The 19,963-nt window shown below is 40.5% G+C and overlaps 1 protein-coding gene and 1 pseudogene across 1 annotated transcript; one reads left to right on the forward strand and one right to left on the reverse strand.

The window, feature by feature from the left end:
• Window positions 1–9,598, reverse strand: part of LOC112080880 (E3 ubiquitin/ISG15 ligase TRIM25-like) — an 11,556-nt pseudogene extending 1,958 nt beyond the window's left edge.
• On the forward strand, window positions 5,526–19,743 carry LOC112080881 (sterile alpha motif domain-containing protein 9-like). Its single transcript, XM_024146809.2, has 7 exons — window positions 5,526–5,570; window positions 12,856–15,659; window positions 15,979–16,016; window positions 17,535–17,596; window positions 17,912–18,123; window positions 18,239–18,489; window positions 19,627–19,743. The coding sequence occupies exons 2-7, from the start codon at window positions 12,929–12,931 to the stop codon at window positions 19,738–19,740; spliced, it is 3,408 nt and encodes a 1,135-aa protein (XP_024002577.1). The 5' UTR covers window positions 5,526–5,570; window positions 12,856–12,928; the 3' UTR covers window positions 19,741–19,743.
• The last annotated feature ends 220 nt before the right edge of the window (window positions 19,744–19,963 follow it).

A 19,963-nucleotide genomic window follows, 5' to 3' on the forward strand; every position in this document is an offset into this window, starting at 1 on the left:
GTTCACCCCCCACCTCCCGAACCCCCCCACCCCCAAAACAAGATGCAAATGCTAATTCTGAGCTGCTAAGTACTGTGGCTTATCATAAAGAATACAAATGCCGATGATGATCTGGAAAGAGACTGCCAATTCTTGGAGGCAAAATGTTAAGAATCTTGATGTAACTATCTAAGTTAGGTTAAATTAGTATAGTGATATCATTGTTGGCTACATTTCTTTAATGGATAATTCTGTGAACTGTCTTGTGGGCAAGTTTTAAATTGTGACACACGGAAATACTCGTAGTTAGGTGTCAGCTAGAGATGACGTGCAGGAGCTTGCAGGGATTGTTGTTGTTTGTTACATGATGTCCGCAGCCGATGTGAATTAGCATTTGCCGAATGCTGAGTCTACTTCAGAAACAATTACGAAAAGCCACCGTTGCTGGGCCGAACCGGTGTTGATGATTGAGTATGACGGATAAAATTAATCTTGTCGTGCGAAAGGATTGACCATGATCAAAGATCGCGCTTATTACCACCAAATGGGACAGCCTACATGGAAGAAGTTACAGCCCCTGATGGCTGTTGCTTCTTAACACATCCTTTATGGAAATAAAAATATACAGCTCTGTAAACAATACAAATACATGACATCTTACATTATGGAAAGGAGTGCTGATCAAGGATCAGGTGCGAACACCTGTCCATAATCATGTTCATTACAATCTTAAATGCAAAACTGATCCTAGATAGGGCTGTTACGGTGAGCATATTACCGCCACACGGGTGGTCACAAGTCATGATGGCAGTCAAATTCCATGTGACAGTTTAGTCACTGTAATTAGGCTTCTCCAAACTCTGTTGTTGCTGATGKTCATTAGTAGCCTACYAAACTTGCCAACTGCCTGAACTGCCTGAAAATGAACCACRTGAAAAGCGTCCTCCATTTGCTATTTAAGAGCATAGATGACATGTATTTTTTCCCGCTGACCCTGTTTCGAGACAGGTGCATGATAATGGTCCATTCTAAATCAAAACTAATTTCACACTTATATGATTTAGTATATGTAAAGACAAGATTAAATCAAGAATAGTCTGCCAAAAAGTAAATGTGGACAGTTATTCTAATGTCTTCAATATGCACCTAGCCTGTGAGAAAGACCCGATCACGTGACGGGCATTGGCTAATAAGAATTGAGCAATCTGAGAGAGCCATGTGAGTGAGGTGCTTTGGAGCATGAAGCCTGGAGAAGGGAATTATAATTATTATATTCAGCACAAGGGCACATCGGACAAAAAAGGCATGGATTTTTTTAGGGGACATTACGGCCACACAAAGAGGATGCCGCCGGGAAATTCGAGGCATTATCAAGTGCTTGTTAAATTGTGAATGAGAGACTGATTAAGTGTGTACAGCCTGAGCAGTAAACAAAGCAGAGCTCATGCCTTTGATGCGACTTAGAATGTATTAAAAATCAAAACATGTAGAGCAACTAAAGTTGCATAAATAACTCTAGATGAAGCATATAGGAGGAACGGTTTCTTTGTTAACCGCTCAACACAGAATAGCCCCATGTGCACACTCCTATTTTATTCAGCAATGTTCAACTGTATTTTTCACACTATAAAATAATGCCACGGAATTCTAAACAAATCTTGTCTGCTAAATGAACTAGTGTAGCCCACAGCCATATGGCATAGCCAGATCACGGCCTAACATAAAGACAACTCAGATTATGCTCTTCTGTTCTTCTGAAATAGACTTCATTTTCTTCATATCATTTTTCTTTAGACTAAAATAAATAATGGATTTATTGTGATGGTGTAGGCTATATTAACTTTTTATGTAGATGTTCCAAAGTTCTGCATCATTGGCTTATAGGCTATGCGTGGAAGCCAGGAGATGGGAAATGTGTTTATGTTAATTAACGGTCAATTACCGTGAGACCGGTATTTATTTGCTTGACAATCACCGGCTGCCCTCATCCTAGATCAGCAACATCACCTTGTTCAGTCATTCTTGTTCCTTCTGTTCCTGGAGATTTTTCTCTGCTTTGTTCAGCTTCCTGTCCACCTTCTGTAGCTAGTTCTCCAGAGAGCCCTGAGAACAGAGTGTGAGTTTGGGAGAGAGAGTGAGAAACAGAGGGAGAGAGTGGGTTTGAAGGAGGGGACAGAGATGTTACATTCACTATGACAACAAGACTATAGTGAGGGTAAATGGTGAACTAAACTAGAAATGTCTCCCTTTTTCACATTGGTTCGGAAGCAGCTTGAACAATTCATTCAAACAGTGAGATCACATCATGTTTTGTCTCAGTCCCGAATGGCACCCTATTCCCGTTATAGTGCATTACTTTTGACCAGAGCCCTATGGGATCTCTCTCTTCCCACTATTTAGGTTATAGGGTGACATTTGGGACTCACTCATTGTCTCTCATTCGCTCAACCATGTCAGACAACAGCAGTGACAATGACATTCACCTGTGTTCTAGACTCATCAATTGCCATTCTGTAGAGGCCTCGTCTAGAGTATAGAGGTGTGTTCTTTGTGTGTGTACCTTTTGTTTGATCGAAAGTAATAGGGAGTACATACTTCTTGTGTGCGAGTGTGTTCTAAGTGAGGGTCTTTCATTTTTAGAGTGCTTCATTTAGTCCTGTACATCCCCCTCCTGACCAGTAGACCAACAAACAGAGACCTCTTAACTCTACCACTCTTCCATAACGATATGTAACCTAAACCAGGGGTGCAATTTTGGTTTTAGAAGTGGGGGTATCCAGTCAGATAAACACTCCAACACGCTCAGAGGCGTCCACATGGTCCTAAAGCACACATTTGCCTAGGACAAAAATGCAATTTCAGAATGTGTGGGGTGGGGGCATGTCACCCCTGTCCCCAGTGAAAGTTGTGCCCATGACTTAAACACAGTGATTAACCTATTCACTGTTTTATAGGTTTTATAACTTTAGAGCTGTTTACCTTCAGATCCTTCATAGTGTTCTTCAGGGTCTTGATGGTGTGTCCGGCGTGGCTCCCCTCGATGGTACAGGCGTTGCAGACACACACCCGGTCGTCCATGCAGTAGTAGCGGTACATCTCATCGTGTTCGGGACACTTCCTCTTCCTCAGGTCCCCCAGGGGTTCAGTCAGGGGGTGCTCCCTAAACGCAGGMAGCTCCAGGTGGGGCTTCACGTGCTCCTGAAATGGACAAAATGAAGAAAAAGTTCATGTTTGTCTTGACTTACCTGCTGATTGAAAATGTAAAATAAAAACAAAGCTTAAAAAATTAAAAAAGTGTTATGCACATCCAACACTTGAATGTGTTGAGAATACTGGTGCTGTGCAAAAAGAGTGCTTAGATAACGGAATAAGAATATTGGAATATTTCTGCTCCATAGTGCTTTACCACGGGTGAATTTGGAAATATGGATGCTGAAAAAAGCTCTTGGGAATAGCACTATTCCGTGTGTGGGCCTCCCAGATCTTTACCTGACACATGGACACCTCGCATTTCAGACACGTCTTGACCGCTACCTCTACCACCACTCCATCCCCAGGTTCCCCTTTCCCTGCCTCGCTAGTGTCCCCTGGAGAGCAGTAGTCACACGGCACGGACACGGGGGTCTTGGCTGTTGTCGGGCTGCCGTCTGGTAGTTGTGGTCTTGACGATACTGCCTGGACATCATAGAGAAATGAAGAGAGGTAGCGTGTTTGTTGGGTGGGGCCTATAGGCTATGAATCAGTAGAGCAGGCTATTGTAGAGATGAATACTCCTTAAACTAAGGTCATCAGAGTGATAGGCCTTAAWATTCATATAAACTTTTCTTTGGTGCTTTTAGCTACCGCTCCACAGCTAATGTGACCAGGGRCCGTGTGTATCAAKYATCTCAGAGTAGGAGTGCTGATCTAGGATCAGGGCCCTCCTGTCCATGTAAMAGGCTAAACTTATCCTAAATCAATACTCCTCCACTGAGACACTTCATGAATACAGCCCCCAGACAGCACATACCCGTCCCCTGCAGCGGAAGTCGTCTGCGATGTTGGCGAGCTTAAAGTTCTTCTGGGAGGCCGCGGAAATACACACATCGAAATGTAAATACAAAATGTAAGCAGAAAGAAAAACATGGTCATAAAAAACAAACACATTCGTCAGTAATAAGATCCTCAATCAGATGTAAGAACATTTCGAAGATTGTTCCACAAATATTGTTCAAGAAAACGAATTGCTGATTTACATAGCTAACTCATTAGAGACCAAAGGAATTTCCAGAGTTAGACATCCCTGTGGTAACTCCTATGTCTAAAGTTTAGCAAGGAGGTTAGTAGCCTAGTGGGACTTTTTGTTAAAAAGACTTTATAAATGAAAACATAGCAATGTATCAACCTATATGACATCAAAGAAGGCCAACAAACGTTCTGGTAGAGAATACAATGATGAGTACTACAATTCTTGCCAATAATGTTAAAATGTGCTCTTAACATTCCTATTACATCATAATGACTATGATTTATAAGTTTCCACTTATGTGGAAGTGATGTGAAGATGAAAAGAGGTGGGTTGGGAATGCGAACTTGGCACGTACTGCAGTGTTCTTTCTGTCACACCATTTCCTGGAACATGTACATCTGCCACAAAATAATATGTAAAGCATATTTAGTCATATTAGCTGGCTAACCCACTGATCCTGCTTTGTTGTAAACCCCTCAGGTCTAAAATCTGTATGTGTATTTTATACAACAGAATAATTGGTTTGTTTATTTGAATATGTCACAATGGGGGATAATCTTCCAAGTCTATGAAAAACATAGAAAATACAGTATTATAACAAATTGATCAGGGAACCATCTTTTGTACCCTTGATATGGCTGTGGAGGAGTCCAGTAAGCTATACAGTCAGGAACTTTCATATTTTTGTTAGAAATACATGTATACCTTCATGCATTTACTGTGATACTGCTGCACAGTCTACATTTACTGTGATACTGCTGCACAGTTTACATTTACTGTGATACTGCTGCACAGTTTACATTTACTGTGATACTGCTGCACAGTCTGTATTTACTGTGATACTGCTGTACAGTCTACATTTCCTGTGATACTGCTGCACAGTTTACAGGAAAAAGAAACAAACGACCATTTACAACCATCCAACTCTGTATCATTTACAGTGAAATATAACTTAAGTTAACAATGACATGTTAATCATCACTGGCATCTAATCTGTCCAGGTCATCCAGTTTACCTTGGGAACCTGGCACAGASTGATGCACAGAGACTAACTACATAGGGAAGAAAACATCAACCTGAACCGGTTTGAATGTGGGTGGCTCAACTGAAATTTGACTATAAAAAGGACACATCATCAAGGGTCAGCCATTGCATTACACGTACCAAGACAGGTAATAAAATAGCAACCTACGATTATTAACCAGAAAATGCATGCAATACAAAGGTTGTACCTTTAGATTAACCTTATTTCAGATAAAAGTAATTGATTCTCTGAAGTTTTACAGATAATGTAACTGTGATATCATGCGTTCCTTTCCAGATTCGGCTGTGAAAAGATAGAACGTCGTTCAAACAGACAAAGGTAACGACAATGCCTATATTTTCCATTTATGTATTGTATACATTTGTATTTGCCGAACGTCAGTGCTATAGGGCACTTGAAATGTAAAGGTAATTTGTGGTTGAGCGGACCACATGCAGGCATTTACTGTGAATGTAGTCTCCACGAACACGGGAACATTGCCTTAAATTCAAATAATGCTTAACGCAGAACTTCAGCATTACGGATTGAATTGAGCCATTAGTCACAACATGCAGAATTATAAGATGATTGATTAACTTTACACTGGAGGTTATTGGCCTATATGGACCAGGGCCAAACTTCTAACAGAATCAATGTATTTTTTATCAATTAACCCCTACAAGTCTAATGGGAGTTTCTGCTAAGCTAACACTATGGAATTATTTAAGATGGTCATACCATGGATCATTTTGCTATTTGATTTGGATTTTTAGGACCCCTGTAGGAAGAAAAAATATTATTTTTATAAAACAATTATTTGATTAACATTGAATTTGCCTTAGTCCATGAGGAAACGCATGATAACATGTTCATACATGGCGCAAACATACTGAACAAAAATATAAACACCAATATGCAACAATATAACGATTTTACTGAGTTACAGTTCAAATAAAGAAATCAGTCATTTTGAAATAAATGAATAGGCCTAATCTATGGATTTCACATGACTGGCAGGGGCGCAGCCATGGGTGGCCTGGGAGGGCATAGCCTAACCACTTGGGAGCAAGGCCCAACCCACTGGGGAGCCAGGCCCAGACATTCAGAATGAGTTTTCCCCACAAAGGGGTTTATACAGACAGAAATTACTTGTCAGGGTGCTGGTCTCAGACGGTCCTGCAGGTGAAGAGCCGGATGTGGAGCTAGGCTGCTGGGTTACAATGCCGTTGGACGTACAACATTTTTTTGGAGGCGAGTCTATGTTAGATAAATAAAAATGTATTCTCTGGCGAACAGCTCTGGTGGAAATCCTTGCAGGTCAGTCATGCCAATTACACACTCCCGAAAATTTCAAGACATCTGTGGCATTGTGTGTATGAAAAAACTGCACATTTAGAGTGGTATTTAGTGTCCCAAGCACAAGTGTCACCTGTGTAATGATCATGCTGTTTAATCAGCTTCTTGATATTGCCACACCTGTCAGGGTGGATGGATTATCTTGCAAAGGAGAAATGCTCACTAACAAGGATGTAAACAATTTTGTTCACAAAATTTGATAGAGCGATACACTCTTCTGCGTATGGAACATTTCTGAGATTTTTTATTTCATCTTCATGAAACATGGAACAATACTTATATTTCTGTTTCAGTTATTAGGCCTAATTACCACTAAATTCCATGAAAACCAGTAGAATGACAAGCGTAATATTTATGTGGGCTATAGCAGCCTATGGTAGGTAGCCGAAATTGTGTTTCTTTCCCTGTATTCTTTGTCTATGGCGTCGGCTGAATGATTTACTGTAGGCTTGTGTGCAGAGGCCCGTCCATTGGAGGCGGACCAGATATGTCAAAAAAACAAACAGGAAATTTGTTTGAAGTGTCTGAGTGATATAAGAAAATCAGGAAATTATATAAAACATTGTGACCCATATTTCACCCATTTTTTGCACTAAACTACTTCCATATATACAGTGCATTGGAAAGTATTCAGACCCCTTGACTTTTCCACATTTTGTAACGTTACAGCGCTACTCTAAAATAGATTTCAATAGTTGTTTTCCCCTCACAATCTACCACACAATACCCCATTAATAACAAAGCAAAAACAGGTTTTCAAAATTGTTGCAGATGTATAAATAAATGAAATATCCCATTTACATCAGTATTCAGACTTCTTTCTACTCAGTACTTTGAACACTTGCAGTGATTACAGCCTTGAGTCTTCTTGGTATGATGCTACAAGTCGGCACACCTGTATTTGGGGAGTTTAGCTCATTCTAATCTGCAATCCTGTCAAGCTCTGCAGGTTGGATGGGGAGCGTCGATGCACAGCTATTTTCAAGTTTCTCCAGAGAAGTTTGATCGGGTTTGAGTCCTTGCTCTGGTTGGGCCAGGGACAAGAGACTTGTCCCAAGCCACTCTGCGTTGTCTTGGCTGTTTGCTTAAGCATTTTCATGTTGGGAAGGTTGAACCTTCGCCCCAGTCTGAGGTCCTGAGCGCTTTGGAGCAGGTTTTCATCAAGTACGTGACGCTTGGCATTCAGGCCAAATAATTATGTTTCTCATGGTCTGAGAGTCCTTTACATGCCTTTAGGCAAAATCCAAGCGAGTGCCATGTGCCTTTAACTGAGAAGTGGCTTCCATCTGGTCACTATCATAAAGACCTGAATGGTGGTGCTGAAGAGACAGTGTTCCTCTGTAAGTTCTCCCATCTCCACAAAGAACTCTAGAGCCCTGTCAGAGTGACCATCGGGTACTTGGTCACCTCCCTGACCAAGGACCTTCTCCCCCGATTGCTCAGTTTGGCCGGGTGGCCAGCTCTAGGAAGTGTCTTGGTGGTTCCAAACTTCTTCCATTTAAGAATGATGGAGACCAATGTGTTCTTGCCCTTCAATGCTGCAGACAATTGTTGGTACCCTTCCCAAGATCTGTGCCTTGACCACAATCCTGTCTCGGACTCTACGGACAATTCCTTCCACCTCGTGGCTTGGTTTTGTCTCTTGACATGCACTGTCAACTGTGGGACCTTATATAGACAGGTGTGTGCCTTTCCAAGTCATGTCCAATCAATTGAATTTGCCACAGGTGGTCTCCAATCAAGTTGTACAACCATCTCAAGGATGATCAATGGAAACAGGATGCACCTGAGATCAATTTCAAGTCTAGTAGCAAAGGGTCTCAATATTATGTAAATACGTTATTTTTAATCAATTTGCAAAATTCTTAACCTGTTTTCACTTTGTTCATTATGGTTATTGTGTGTAGATTGATGAGGAAGTTTACTTATTTAATCCAGTTTAGAATAAGGCTGTAATGTAGTAAAATGTGAATCTGAATACTTTCCGAATGCAATGTACTTCCATTCATTTTTAAACTGGTACCTGGCTACTTTCAGACGAGTCTTATGAGGCTCTAGGGCATCCTAGAGCAAAACAACCAACGTACTGTCATGAGAGTCTCACCTTTCGATGGTGGTCATTTATTATCAAACTATTCGGACACTACAGACGATTTCAAGACCAATTTTCAGATGTCTCCTGGTCTGACAAACACTTCTGTAGCTCTGTGTGGCATTAATATGGAGTTGACCCCCTTTGCTGCTATAACAGCCTCAACTCTTCTGGGAAGGCTTTCCACTAGATTTCGGACAATTGCTGCTTCTATTCAGCCAAAAGAGCATTGATGAGGTTGGGCACTGATGTTGGGCGAATAGCCTGGCCTGTAGTCCATTCCAATTCATCCCAAAGGTGTTCAATGGGGTTAAGGTCAGGGCTCTTGGCAGGCCAGTCAAGTTTTTCTACACTGATCACAACAAACTATTCTGTTTGGACCTCGCTTTGAGCACGGGGCATTGTCATGCATTGTCATGCTGAAACGGAAACCCTCCCAAGCTGTTGCCACAAAAAGCTGGAAGCACAGAATCGTCTATGATGTAGTGTTAAGATTCCCTTCACTAGAACTAAGGGGCCTAGGCCCGAACATGAAAAACACCCTTAGACCTCCACCAAACTTTACAGTTGGCACAATGCATTCGGGCAGGTAGCATTCTACCGGAATCCGCCAAACCAAATCGTTCTTCGGAATGCCCGATGGTGAAACGTGATTCATTACTCCAGATAAGGCGTTCCACTGCTCCAGAGTCCAATTGGCGGCGAGCTTTACCCACTCCAGCCGATGCTTGGCAGTCCTCAACTGGCAGCTTCATTAAATTGTACCCGCAAAAAACCAGTCTCAACGGTCAACAGTGAAGAGCAAACACCGGGATGCTGGAATTCTAGGCAGAGTTCCTCTGTCCGTGTCTGTGTTCTTTGCCATCTTAATCTTTTTTTTATTGGCCAGTCTGCAGATATGGCTTTCTTTGCACTCCATGTCAGGAAACCAGCATCCCGGAGTCTTGCTTCTTCACTGAGTTGAAGAACAGTGGCAAAATAATAAAGGAAATATATTTTAAATATATATATATAATGTATGTGTATATATGTATATTATATATATGTGGGTATGTGTATTATATATATAATAATAATTTATATTTACCCCCAAAATATATGGGGGATTGAAATGATGCAGACAATTACATTGATGGAAGCCTACAATCATCGCCTCTTAAGCTATGTCTAAGCCCCTGATTACATACTAAAATAACAATAAAAAAACTATTGAACGTAACCAATTATCAACATTTGAAGCAGATTGACATTATTACTGCTTGGATAATTAAAAAATAAATGTTGTTCAGTTGGAGATGTGAATCCAACATATCATTTGTTAACTTGTCAACAAGTTTTAATAGGCTATTAGTTATATTGCAAAAGTGATACTGAATTATGTTTGGTTGTCAACACAACACAAATATCAACAACATTCAAAGTACATGTACTGTATCTTCTGCTTTGATAGTTCCATCTGCTCCACGGACTTAGTCGGGGATTTAATTTCAGTTTGGTCTATAACGTAATCATTTAATGTTGGATTTACGATAGTGGATTATGACATAATTCTGACGTTTTTTCAAAGGTCAAGTCTACACATTTACAGGTTTATACTTACTATGTTCAGTTGGATTTATCTACATATTTATATAATAATCCTTGATGGTGAGCAAGCGAACTTTATGTTATGCTCAAACATATGATTAAATGATGATGTCACGATCCTGCACATATTCACATAATATCTCACATATGCTAGATAGCTTATAATACGATTGATGAGAACAATTAGATTAAATCGATTGATGACCATTATATATTCAAAGTTGGTAAAGGCCCTATAACCATTGCGGTAGGCATAAACATTTCATAGAGAGGGTTAAGATGCTAAACAAGATTATGTGTTTTATTAATTTAGATCATCCCTCAGATCTAGCTAAGGGACCAGTCTGTTTGTGCCAACATTCCACTACTTGTCTTAACAAATGTTTGACATACATGGCGAGAAAAGTATGTGAACCCTTGGAATTACCTGGATTTCTGCATAAATTGGTCGTAAAATTTGATCTGACTTCATCTAAGTCACAACAATAGACACACACAGTGTGCTAAAACTAATAACCACAAATGAGTGTATTCCTCTTGTCTATTTTGAATACATCAGTTAAAATTTCACAGTGTAGGTTGGAAACCCCAAGGCTAATGACTTTTCCAAAAGCTAACTGGAGTCAGGAGTCAGCTACCTGGAGTCCAATCAATGAGATGAGATTGGAGATGTTGGTTAGAGTTGCCGTGCCCTTACAAAACACTCACAAAATTTGAGTTTGCTATGCACAAGCGTTGCCTGATGTGAACCATGCCTCGAACAAAACAGACCCAGAAGACCTAAGATCAAGATTGTTGACTTGCATAATGCTGGAAAGGGTTACAAAAGTGTCTCTTAAAAGCCTTGATGTTCATCAGTCCACTGTAAAACAATTGTCTATAAATGGAGAGAGTTAGCACTGTTGCTACTCTCCCTAGGACTGGCCGTCCTGCAAAAGATGCACTGCAAGCGCACAGTGCAGAATGCTCAATGAGGTTAGGAAGAATCCTACAGTGTCAGCTAAAGACTTACAGAAATCTCTAGAACATGCTAACATCTCTGTTGACGAGTCTACGATACGTAAAACACTAAACAAGAATGGTGTTCATGGGAGCCACACGGAAGAAGCCACTGCTGTCCAAAAAACCATTGCTGCACATCTGAAGTTCGTAAAAGAGCACCTGGATGTTCCACAGCGCCACTGGCAAAATATTCTGTGGACAGATTAAACTAAAGTTGAGTTGTTTGTGAAGGAACACACAGCACTATTGTGTGGAGAAAAAAAAGGCACAGACACCAACAGTGCACAAAACGCTATATTCCACACGTCGTAGACAGTTATGCGTGGTGAATAGGCGGTGATTACTCTATTCATGGTTTGAAGGCTGCTCTTTGCTTTCGCTGTTGCTTTCGGGACGCTCTGTGTGTTGTGGGTCTGCCAAAATCATGGGCCTGTTGACAGGTCATTGCTGATAATCGACGAAAAAATGGAGATTCCCCAAGTATCAAAGACTTTGGCAGGAGAATGTAAGGCTATCTGTCCGCCAGTTGAATGTCAACAGAATTTGTGTGTTGCAACAGGACAATGACCCAAATCAAAAATACACCTTCTGGAGTGGCCCAGTCAGAGTCCCGACCTCAACCCGATTGAGATGCAGTGACATGACCTCAAGAGAGAGGTTCACACCAGACATCACAAGAATATTGCTGAACTGAAACAGTTTTGTAAAGAGTAATGGTCCAATATTCCTCCTGACCGTTGTGCAAGTCTGATCTGCAACTACAGAAAATGTTTGGTTGAGGTTATTGCTTCCAAAGGAGGGTCAACCAGTTATTAAATCCAAGGGTTCACATACTTTTTCCACCCTGCACTGTGAGTGTTTACATGGTGTGTTCAATAAAGACATGAAAACTTAAAATAGTTTGTGTGCTATCAGTTTAAACACACTGTGTGTGTCTATTGTTGTGACTTAGATGAATGTCAGATCAAATTTTATTACCAATTTATGCATAAATCCTGGTAATTCCAAAGGGTTCACATACTTTTTCTTGCTAATGTACGACACGGAGCTCAAGGAGTGGAACTTTAGCACAAAACATGTCTGGATTTCCGGACAGTCACATGACTGTCAACCCAGCCATCGTTAGATGTTGGTTTAAGTTCACAACACTTACCCGTTCCTTGGGASAGTGTGTCCCCATGCTTCCCTATACCACGTCCCTCATGTGTACATGCCCCTCCGATGGCCTCAGGTGCCATCCAACTTCTGACACCAATGCACTGAGWTCGGGGGTAGCCCTGCCCGGGACATGACCCCGGGTCCGACGACATTCAACCCAACACCTTAGCCATTACATGAAGAGATCCAAACCTCTTCACAAGGTCGCTAGGTGTTGGGTTGCTACAATAGATGCCTATTTATTAGAGAGAGTAGCAACAAGAAGCAAAACATAGTCTGTATTTGTCAGCGCCATGCAGTGTCAGTAGATAAATCCAACCAATGTCCAACTTATCAGCTATATAAATGAAACTCCAACAAATTCAAAGATATATTGTAATCAGCCTTTTGTTTATAACCATTAATGACCTTCAACATCTCCTTTCTCAGAGTCCATCATGTGGTGATAAAGTACAACTAATATTCAGAACACTGGTTAAGCTTTGGACCGGAGACAACAAAGATGGCACACAACAAGGGGTCATCCCTGTCCAATGCCCGTCRTCGTGAAAGTTTTGTTGGAAGTCAAATCAGGGATTCCATTTCACTTCTGGATGTTTTGTACGCAAATGCATTTGAAGAAGAGGACATAGACTCCGCAGTAGCTAAGGAGACCGAGGTAGATTTTTACAGAGGAGCCCCACCTCAATGGCTTAACTTCTACTGGGCTGAAAGGGCAACGTCAGCTGATAAAACAACCCCCTTTATCAAAAGAGACGGATACACTGAGCTGATAGAAAATATTATGAAACGGAGTAAGGGCGACCTGACTTCTACCATGAATCTGCTGCATCAGCCAGGCAGYGGAGGAACCACTCTGGCCAAGCAGGTGCTCTGGGATATGCGTAAAAAGCTCAGATGTGCTGTTCTAACAGGTGCTACCTCAGATATCACCGCTATCGCCAAGCAGGTGATTCACCTTTTCACTGCAGGCGATCAAGGCCMGCAGAACACTGTGCTCTTACTGCTGGAAGATGAGCGTATTCTGGAGAATCTGCAGGATGCCATCATGAAAGAGACTGCAGAGAAAAACATTAAGACCAACAGGCCTGTGGTCATCATTTTAAACTGTGTGCGTAAGGCAGTTATCAAACAAGAGGACCATAACAACTCAAGACATATTATTCTCAGGACGGAACTTTCTGAAGCAGAGAAACAACAGTTTGAGGAGAAACAGATTGAGATCAGTCGAAGCTACATTAATGAACACAAACAGTTTCATGGCTTTAACATAATGCAATCCAATTTCAGTGGAGATTATGTTAAAGAAACATGTGCCTTTTTAGATGTCAGGAAAAATAGAAGATCTAAAAATTCCCAGCTTCTTGCATTCTTATCACTGGTGAATGCCTACGTCCCTGGCTCCCACCTTCTGCAGTCTCAATGTCAGGCATTCCTTGGTCCTCCAGATCCCATTTATGGAGGTCCTTCCTTTGAGCAGCGAATGGAGCCTTTCACTCATCTGATAGTGACATTCCCTGCTCGACAGGGACAAGACAAACATGTCTGCATGGCTCACTCACTGATTGCACAGCAGTGTGTTAAGGTACTGGCTATGGCAGGTGTGACCAGGAGTGATACAGCAAGGAACTTTCTGACTGAATTTTGTAGAGAAGAGGTACAACAATTTTTAGTTCAAGACATGTTAACGAAAAGGGAAATTGGAGAAGAGCGAAAAGACACGTTTTCCAGGTTGATTCAAGATATTGAAGGCGAAGAAACCAAAAGCAATGTTGTATCTGTTTTACAATTAGCTTCAGAGATATTCAAGCAAAACCCATTTCTTCCTCAAAATCTTGCTCGTTTTCTTTACATTGAGAGAAGGGCCTATTTTAAAGCGGAGAAGTGGGCAAAAATAGCAAAAGAAAGAGATCCTAACAGTTCATTTGTTGCTGATACACTGGGGCAAGTRTACAAGAACCATTTGAAGAGCAAGGTCCGTGATCCTTCCATCTCTGCACAAGACATCTTGGAACTGGCAGAAAAGGCCTTTGAGGCTTTCAAAGATGAGGAAAGGGCTGCTGAAAATGAGCAAGGAGCAGACWTGCAAGATGATGGTATGACCAAAGTCACAAACATCTTTAACAACAGAGGACTATTTAGTTATCTACAGGTTGCCAACATTGTTTTTGAATCACTTGTCTCGCTTGATAAAAACTGGCAAAAGGTCCTTACCATGGAAATATCCGCTGACTCCTTTGTATCAATCGGACAGAAAAAGCTCTTCAAGTACAAGCCACTCATCATCAGCCTCAGGGATGAGGTGGAGAGGAAATGTGAGTTTTTTGACAGTTACTTGACTTACTCCAAGCACAGCATAGAGAAAGATGAACCACATTACTTTCAGACTGATGTCAAGAACTGCTACTGCAAATATGTGGGGACATGCACACCTATACACTCAGAGTCTGCAATAGATGTACCCCTCCAGAAGCTCAAAGAGGAAATGCTTCGCTGTCTTGACAAGGGCTATGATAAAATGCACTTTTGGGAGGAAATAAAAAAGGATTGGGAAAAAAAGAAAGATGGTGGTGGTGAGAATAACGCTTCCCAAAACTTAATCCTTGCCAACATCATCTTAAGCGAAGTGGAAACAGCATCTCCAATGCTTACCCCTTTGCCAATCCTAAGAAGCATTCTGGAGAGAAATCTTTTGGCTAATYTYGGTAACCAAACCCCAGAGTTTTACTTCTTAGTCCTTTTGCTGTTTTGGCCCGAGGAGCATAAGAAAATGGATTTCAATATGGACCTCAACAAATGTGTTCTGGAGATGCAAGACTCCTACAAAAATACATACAAGAAGCATCTTCGCTTAAGGTACCTTCGCCCCCTTATTTTCCTGGGACGGGGTGAGGGTTTGAGCAGACTGGTTCATAGATCAAAAATAGACAACCTATTGGTAGAGGAGAGTGGTGAGGTGTGGAGAGAACCCAGTGTCCAGGACCTTCTTCTTCCAGTCAATGGAGTGGTTAGACAGCGCAGGGTGTTTGCGCGCGTTGATGGCAAGGAGATTGAAGTTTCTGCCGAAGAACAAAGCAAAGTTTGGAAGTCCGGAGGCGTCTGCTTCTACCTTGGCTTCACCATTAGAGGTCCTGTGGCCTACGGCATCCACTACCCATCCCATTCRGATAGGATTAAAGAGGAGGAGCCTCGTAAAATGTTGGAAGTACCGGACATCAAATTGATTAAAGACGGTAAGACAGTTCTTTTTCAAATTTGTATCTCTATATTCTCTCACTCATGTTCAAGTTCTTGATATTTTAATGTGCTAATACACAATATAATGACACGGGACGTCCAAACCCACCAATCTACACAGGGGAGACAGTGACTCTGGGAGCATTTGTGACTCATCTCATGGAGATCATTATTTGCACTAAATATCATTGTTATTGTATTTGTGATATCATTGATTTTAAAATGCTTTGTGTACCAGGAAATTAACACCACTGTATTATCACTGAGGTTAATGCTTGGTGTGGTTGATATTCTGATTGATGTGTCTGTCCCCAGGGGCTGTGAGAAGTTGCCCAACATGTGCCAATGTGATGGTGAGCTAATGTTTGTTRCAGTATTCATAGAGTGTATAATAGTAGTAGATAGGTTTTTGACAAATGAAACGTTTTACCACAAACTATGTTGACTGTGCTCTTTATTCATGAATATAACATAGTTTACATGACAATAAAGAAATATGTTGGGGAAATTGTACATTTTGTCTATTTTCACATGGAATTACCCAGCTGGCAGCTGCCCTCTTAGAAAAAATGATTACAAAAGCGTTCTTTGCAGAGGGATAGGGTTCTACCAAGAACCTTTTTCATCTGAAGAACCCTTTTTGGTAGACAAGGACTCTTTATAAGGCAAAGGGTTCTACCTAGAACCTTTAACATGCTWAGAACTGTTTTTGGAAGAAAAGGTTTTTTTGTTGTTTTTTTTTAAGGCAAGAACGATTCTTTGGAAGGCAAGAAGCTTCTGAATCTGAATAAGCATATTTATTGTAATTTCTATAATTTACATAGTGCTTGAGCATTTGTGTTTAACTCAGTGTTTAAACTTTAACATCAGGAGTTTGAGTAATCTGAAAAGTTAAAAGAGATAGGTGAGCAAACCTATATGGGAATATTTGTGCATATATATATCTGGTATTCCCATAATCATTTTACATGTAACTGACATAGTGGTGTAAAATAACTCCAGTGTTGATATTAATAACCAGAGTGTGGTTGTCATTTTTACTCTATGTAGAGTATAACATTCAAAACCACGCCAATCATAATCATATTTCCCAGTATGCTCTATTGCAGGTTGATTTTCAGAATTGTTTGTTTTAATATCTGTGTTTTTGCATGTACATTGATTGGTTGAATTAATCTTATGCTACACAAAGATTAATAACGTACATTTTCCTAACCTAATCCAATCTGCTAGTAGTTGGATTTATTGCACTCATTACTGGGATGGTTGTTCAAGTTTAGATTTAGTTCTCATTTATCAATCTCTTCACTACTTGATGTCTGAAGCAGGTTGCAAGTGATAAAAATTATAATTGTTGGATATCCTCACTCTGGCTGGATTCAATAGGAATTACACATCACTTTGAAAGCGAGCATAATGTGACTTGCAGGCCTAACGTGGCCTGTAAACCAGGAGTTTCCTACCATATTCTAGGCCTCAAAGAAAACTTATGATATATGAAAGGGTTCTTAGTAGATCCGTTCATAGAGGGTTCTAGGTAGAACCATTTACAGGGGGTTCTATGAAGAACCCTACAACACTAACATCTATGCAAAGGATTTCTCTATGACAAAAAAGGGTTCCTTATGGGGACCAACCAAAGAACCCTATATGGTTATATTAGCAACTTTTTTTCTACCAGAAACCATTCTTCATTAAATTGCAAATTAATGTATAGAATAAGCAGGTTTAAAAAAGTGTGAAGGCAAGTAAGCAAAGAAACCCTTCAAAGTGCAAAGTACAACCGCTTCACACTACGATGTTTTAAGAATGATGTCATAAATACAGTTTGATAATCTGTGATAATCAGAGATCAATGTTCCCTTATTCAGGAATCTACCAAYTGGGTTCAGGTTGAACCTGCAGTCTTCACTGAAGAAGGCCCAATGTTCAGGTACACTCCTGGATTGGATTAGTCCCTCACCATATATCGTATGATAAAAGCTTTAAGTTTTGCTACCCAACAATTCTGTCTTAGGATAACAGTAACTAGATTGAATAAACCTCCGATCCATTATTTAAAGAAAGTCTGACTTCATAGCGTTTGTTGAACTACTTGTAAAAACTTAGGAAATACAGTATGTGAGGATCTACAGAAAAGTTTAACAAAGTAAAGTAACCATTATGATGTTTGTCAACTGCTGATAAACAATTAAATACATGACTTACTTACTAAATCCATTCTGTCTTCTTATCATGGCATCCCTAGCATGTCTCCCCCTGGGCGCTACGAGTGCAGAGTATCAGGGCTCCGGTGGGTATGTAAAGACCATGTCAATCTGAAGTATCAATTCAGCTCGTGGGAACCTCACAGGGCAATGATGAAAAGCTTGGGGTACAAGCAAGGTGGCCCCCTATTGGATGTCACAGTCATTTCAGGAGAACTGGAAGAAGTGCATCTGCCACATTTTGCCTGTTTTGGTATGGGCGTATATGTTTATAATTCAAATATAACTGATGCAAACTACTTTTAAAAAGCCTTGTTGTTGATGTCAACCTGATGTTTATGCAAATGTGCCTGTTTTTATCTCTGCAGGCRATGATCCCTCCTTTAAAGAGAAAGTGAGAGTTCTACATGTAGAAGACTGTGGTGTGTCCGTAAAACAAGTGGATGAAGTCACCCGCTTCCACGTCAAGATCCTCCATCCAACCTTCTCTCCAAAAGGAGTTCTCGTGAGATCTGGCTTTCCGGTGAAAGCCCACTGTGACTTGCTGCTCTACCAGGCCAAGGCAGCATTCCTCACGCTACATGCATATCTGGTGCCCTGTGATTCTTCTGTAGAACAGGTTATTTCCACTTATTGTTCTCCTCTGTGGTTAAATCATCTCTCAATGTTATCAATGCAGATAATACCAGTGGATTTAGAAAATTGACATTTAATATACAGTGTAGCCAAGCTCCTATTCAGTGTTTGACTTGTAAGGAGCTCACCGGAGCTGACTACCAGCACATCAAATGTTCTACTATTGAGATCCTGTTGCTCTTATAGAATATTAGCTCAAAAGTATTGTGGAGCTGCCGCACCTAAATTAACTGACTGTACCGGAACCCAAAATGAGTAAAGCACGTGCCTATACAGTTCCTACAGGCGGAAAAACAGCTGTTTATTTTCCATCCAAAAGCAGGAAATTTTGGTTGACTTGTGGTGTTAGGAAACCTTAGGGTTAGAGTCCGATATGGGTGTTTTTTATTTATTTATTTATTTAACCTTTATTTAACCAGGTAGTAGACCAGTTGAGAACACGTTTTCATTTACATTGCGACCTGGCCAAGATAAAGCAAAGCAGTTCGACACATACAACAAACACATAGTTACACATGGAGTAAAACAAACATATAGTCAATAATACAGTGAAAAAAAAATAAGTCTATATACAATGTGAGCAAGTGAGGTGAGATAAGGGAGGTGAAGGCAAACAAATATATGTATAAATAAATAAAAAATATAAAAGGCCATGGAGGTGAAGTGAGTACAACACAGCAAGTAAAATAAAAAAATAAATAAAAAACACTGGAATGGTTGGTTTGCAGTGGAAAAAGTGCAAGTAGAGACAGAAATAATGGGGTGCAAAGGAGCAAAATAAATTAATAAATAAATACAGTAGGTAAAGGGTAGTTGTTTGGGCTAAATATTGTAGATGGGTTATGTACAGGTGCAGTAATCTATGAGCTGCTCTGACAGCTGGTGCTTAAAGCTAGGTGAGGGAGATAGGTGTTTCCAGTTTCAGAGATTTTTGTAGTTCGTTCCAGTCAGTGTTGCTGTGTCAACATCTCCCAGCAGTTTCTTCTCGGGGTAGCGTGGGTACTTTAGTTTACAAATGTTATATATATTCATTCATTGAAATCTCTTTCAAACTACAAAATCTAACAAAATGTCATGTGTGAATGGTTTTGACAAGGACATGTTGGCTTATGTTCTTCAGGCAATGAAGAAAAAGGAGCAGTCTTATGGTGACACGGAGTATCAGAAAGCCCGCAGCAGTCAAGTCCCTTCGGATGAAGGATTGGTTCAGCCTCACAACGTCTCCTTCTGCTGAAGTTAAACCCTGTATGTTTTAAGCTCCCACAGAATGTTAATCTTAATTAAAAAGCAATAGCAATTTTAATATATAACAAAAAACTACCAAAAAAAACAACTCTCTCTCACTCTACTGCCTCCACAGAATTATGAAGCTGAGATATGACAACACACACCAAACTTCTTTGAGAGTGTTCATAAAAGATGCAGATGTTGACTTAGAATGAAGCTAATCAGTGACG

The sequence above is a fragment of the Salvelinus sp. IW2-2015 genome, unplaced genomic scaffold (assembly GCF_002910315.2).
Source record: "Salvelinus sp. IW2-2015 unplaced genomic scaffold, ASM291031v2 Un_scaffold16556, whole genome shotgun sequence".
Classification (NCBI taxonomy): Eukaryota; Metazoa; Chordata; class Actinopteri; order Salmoniformes; family Salmonidae; genus Salvelinus; species Salvelinus sp. IW2-2015.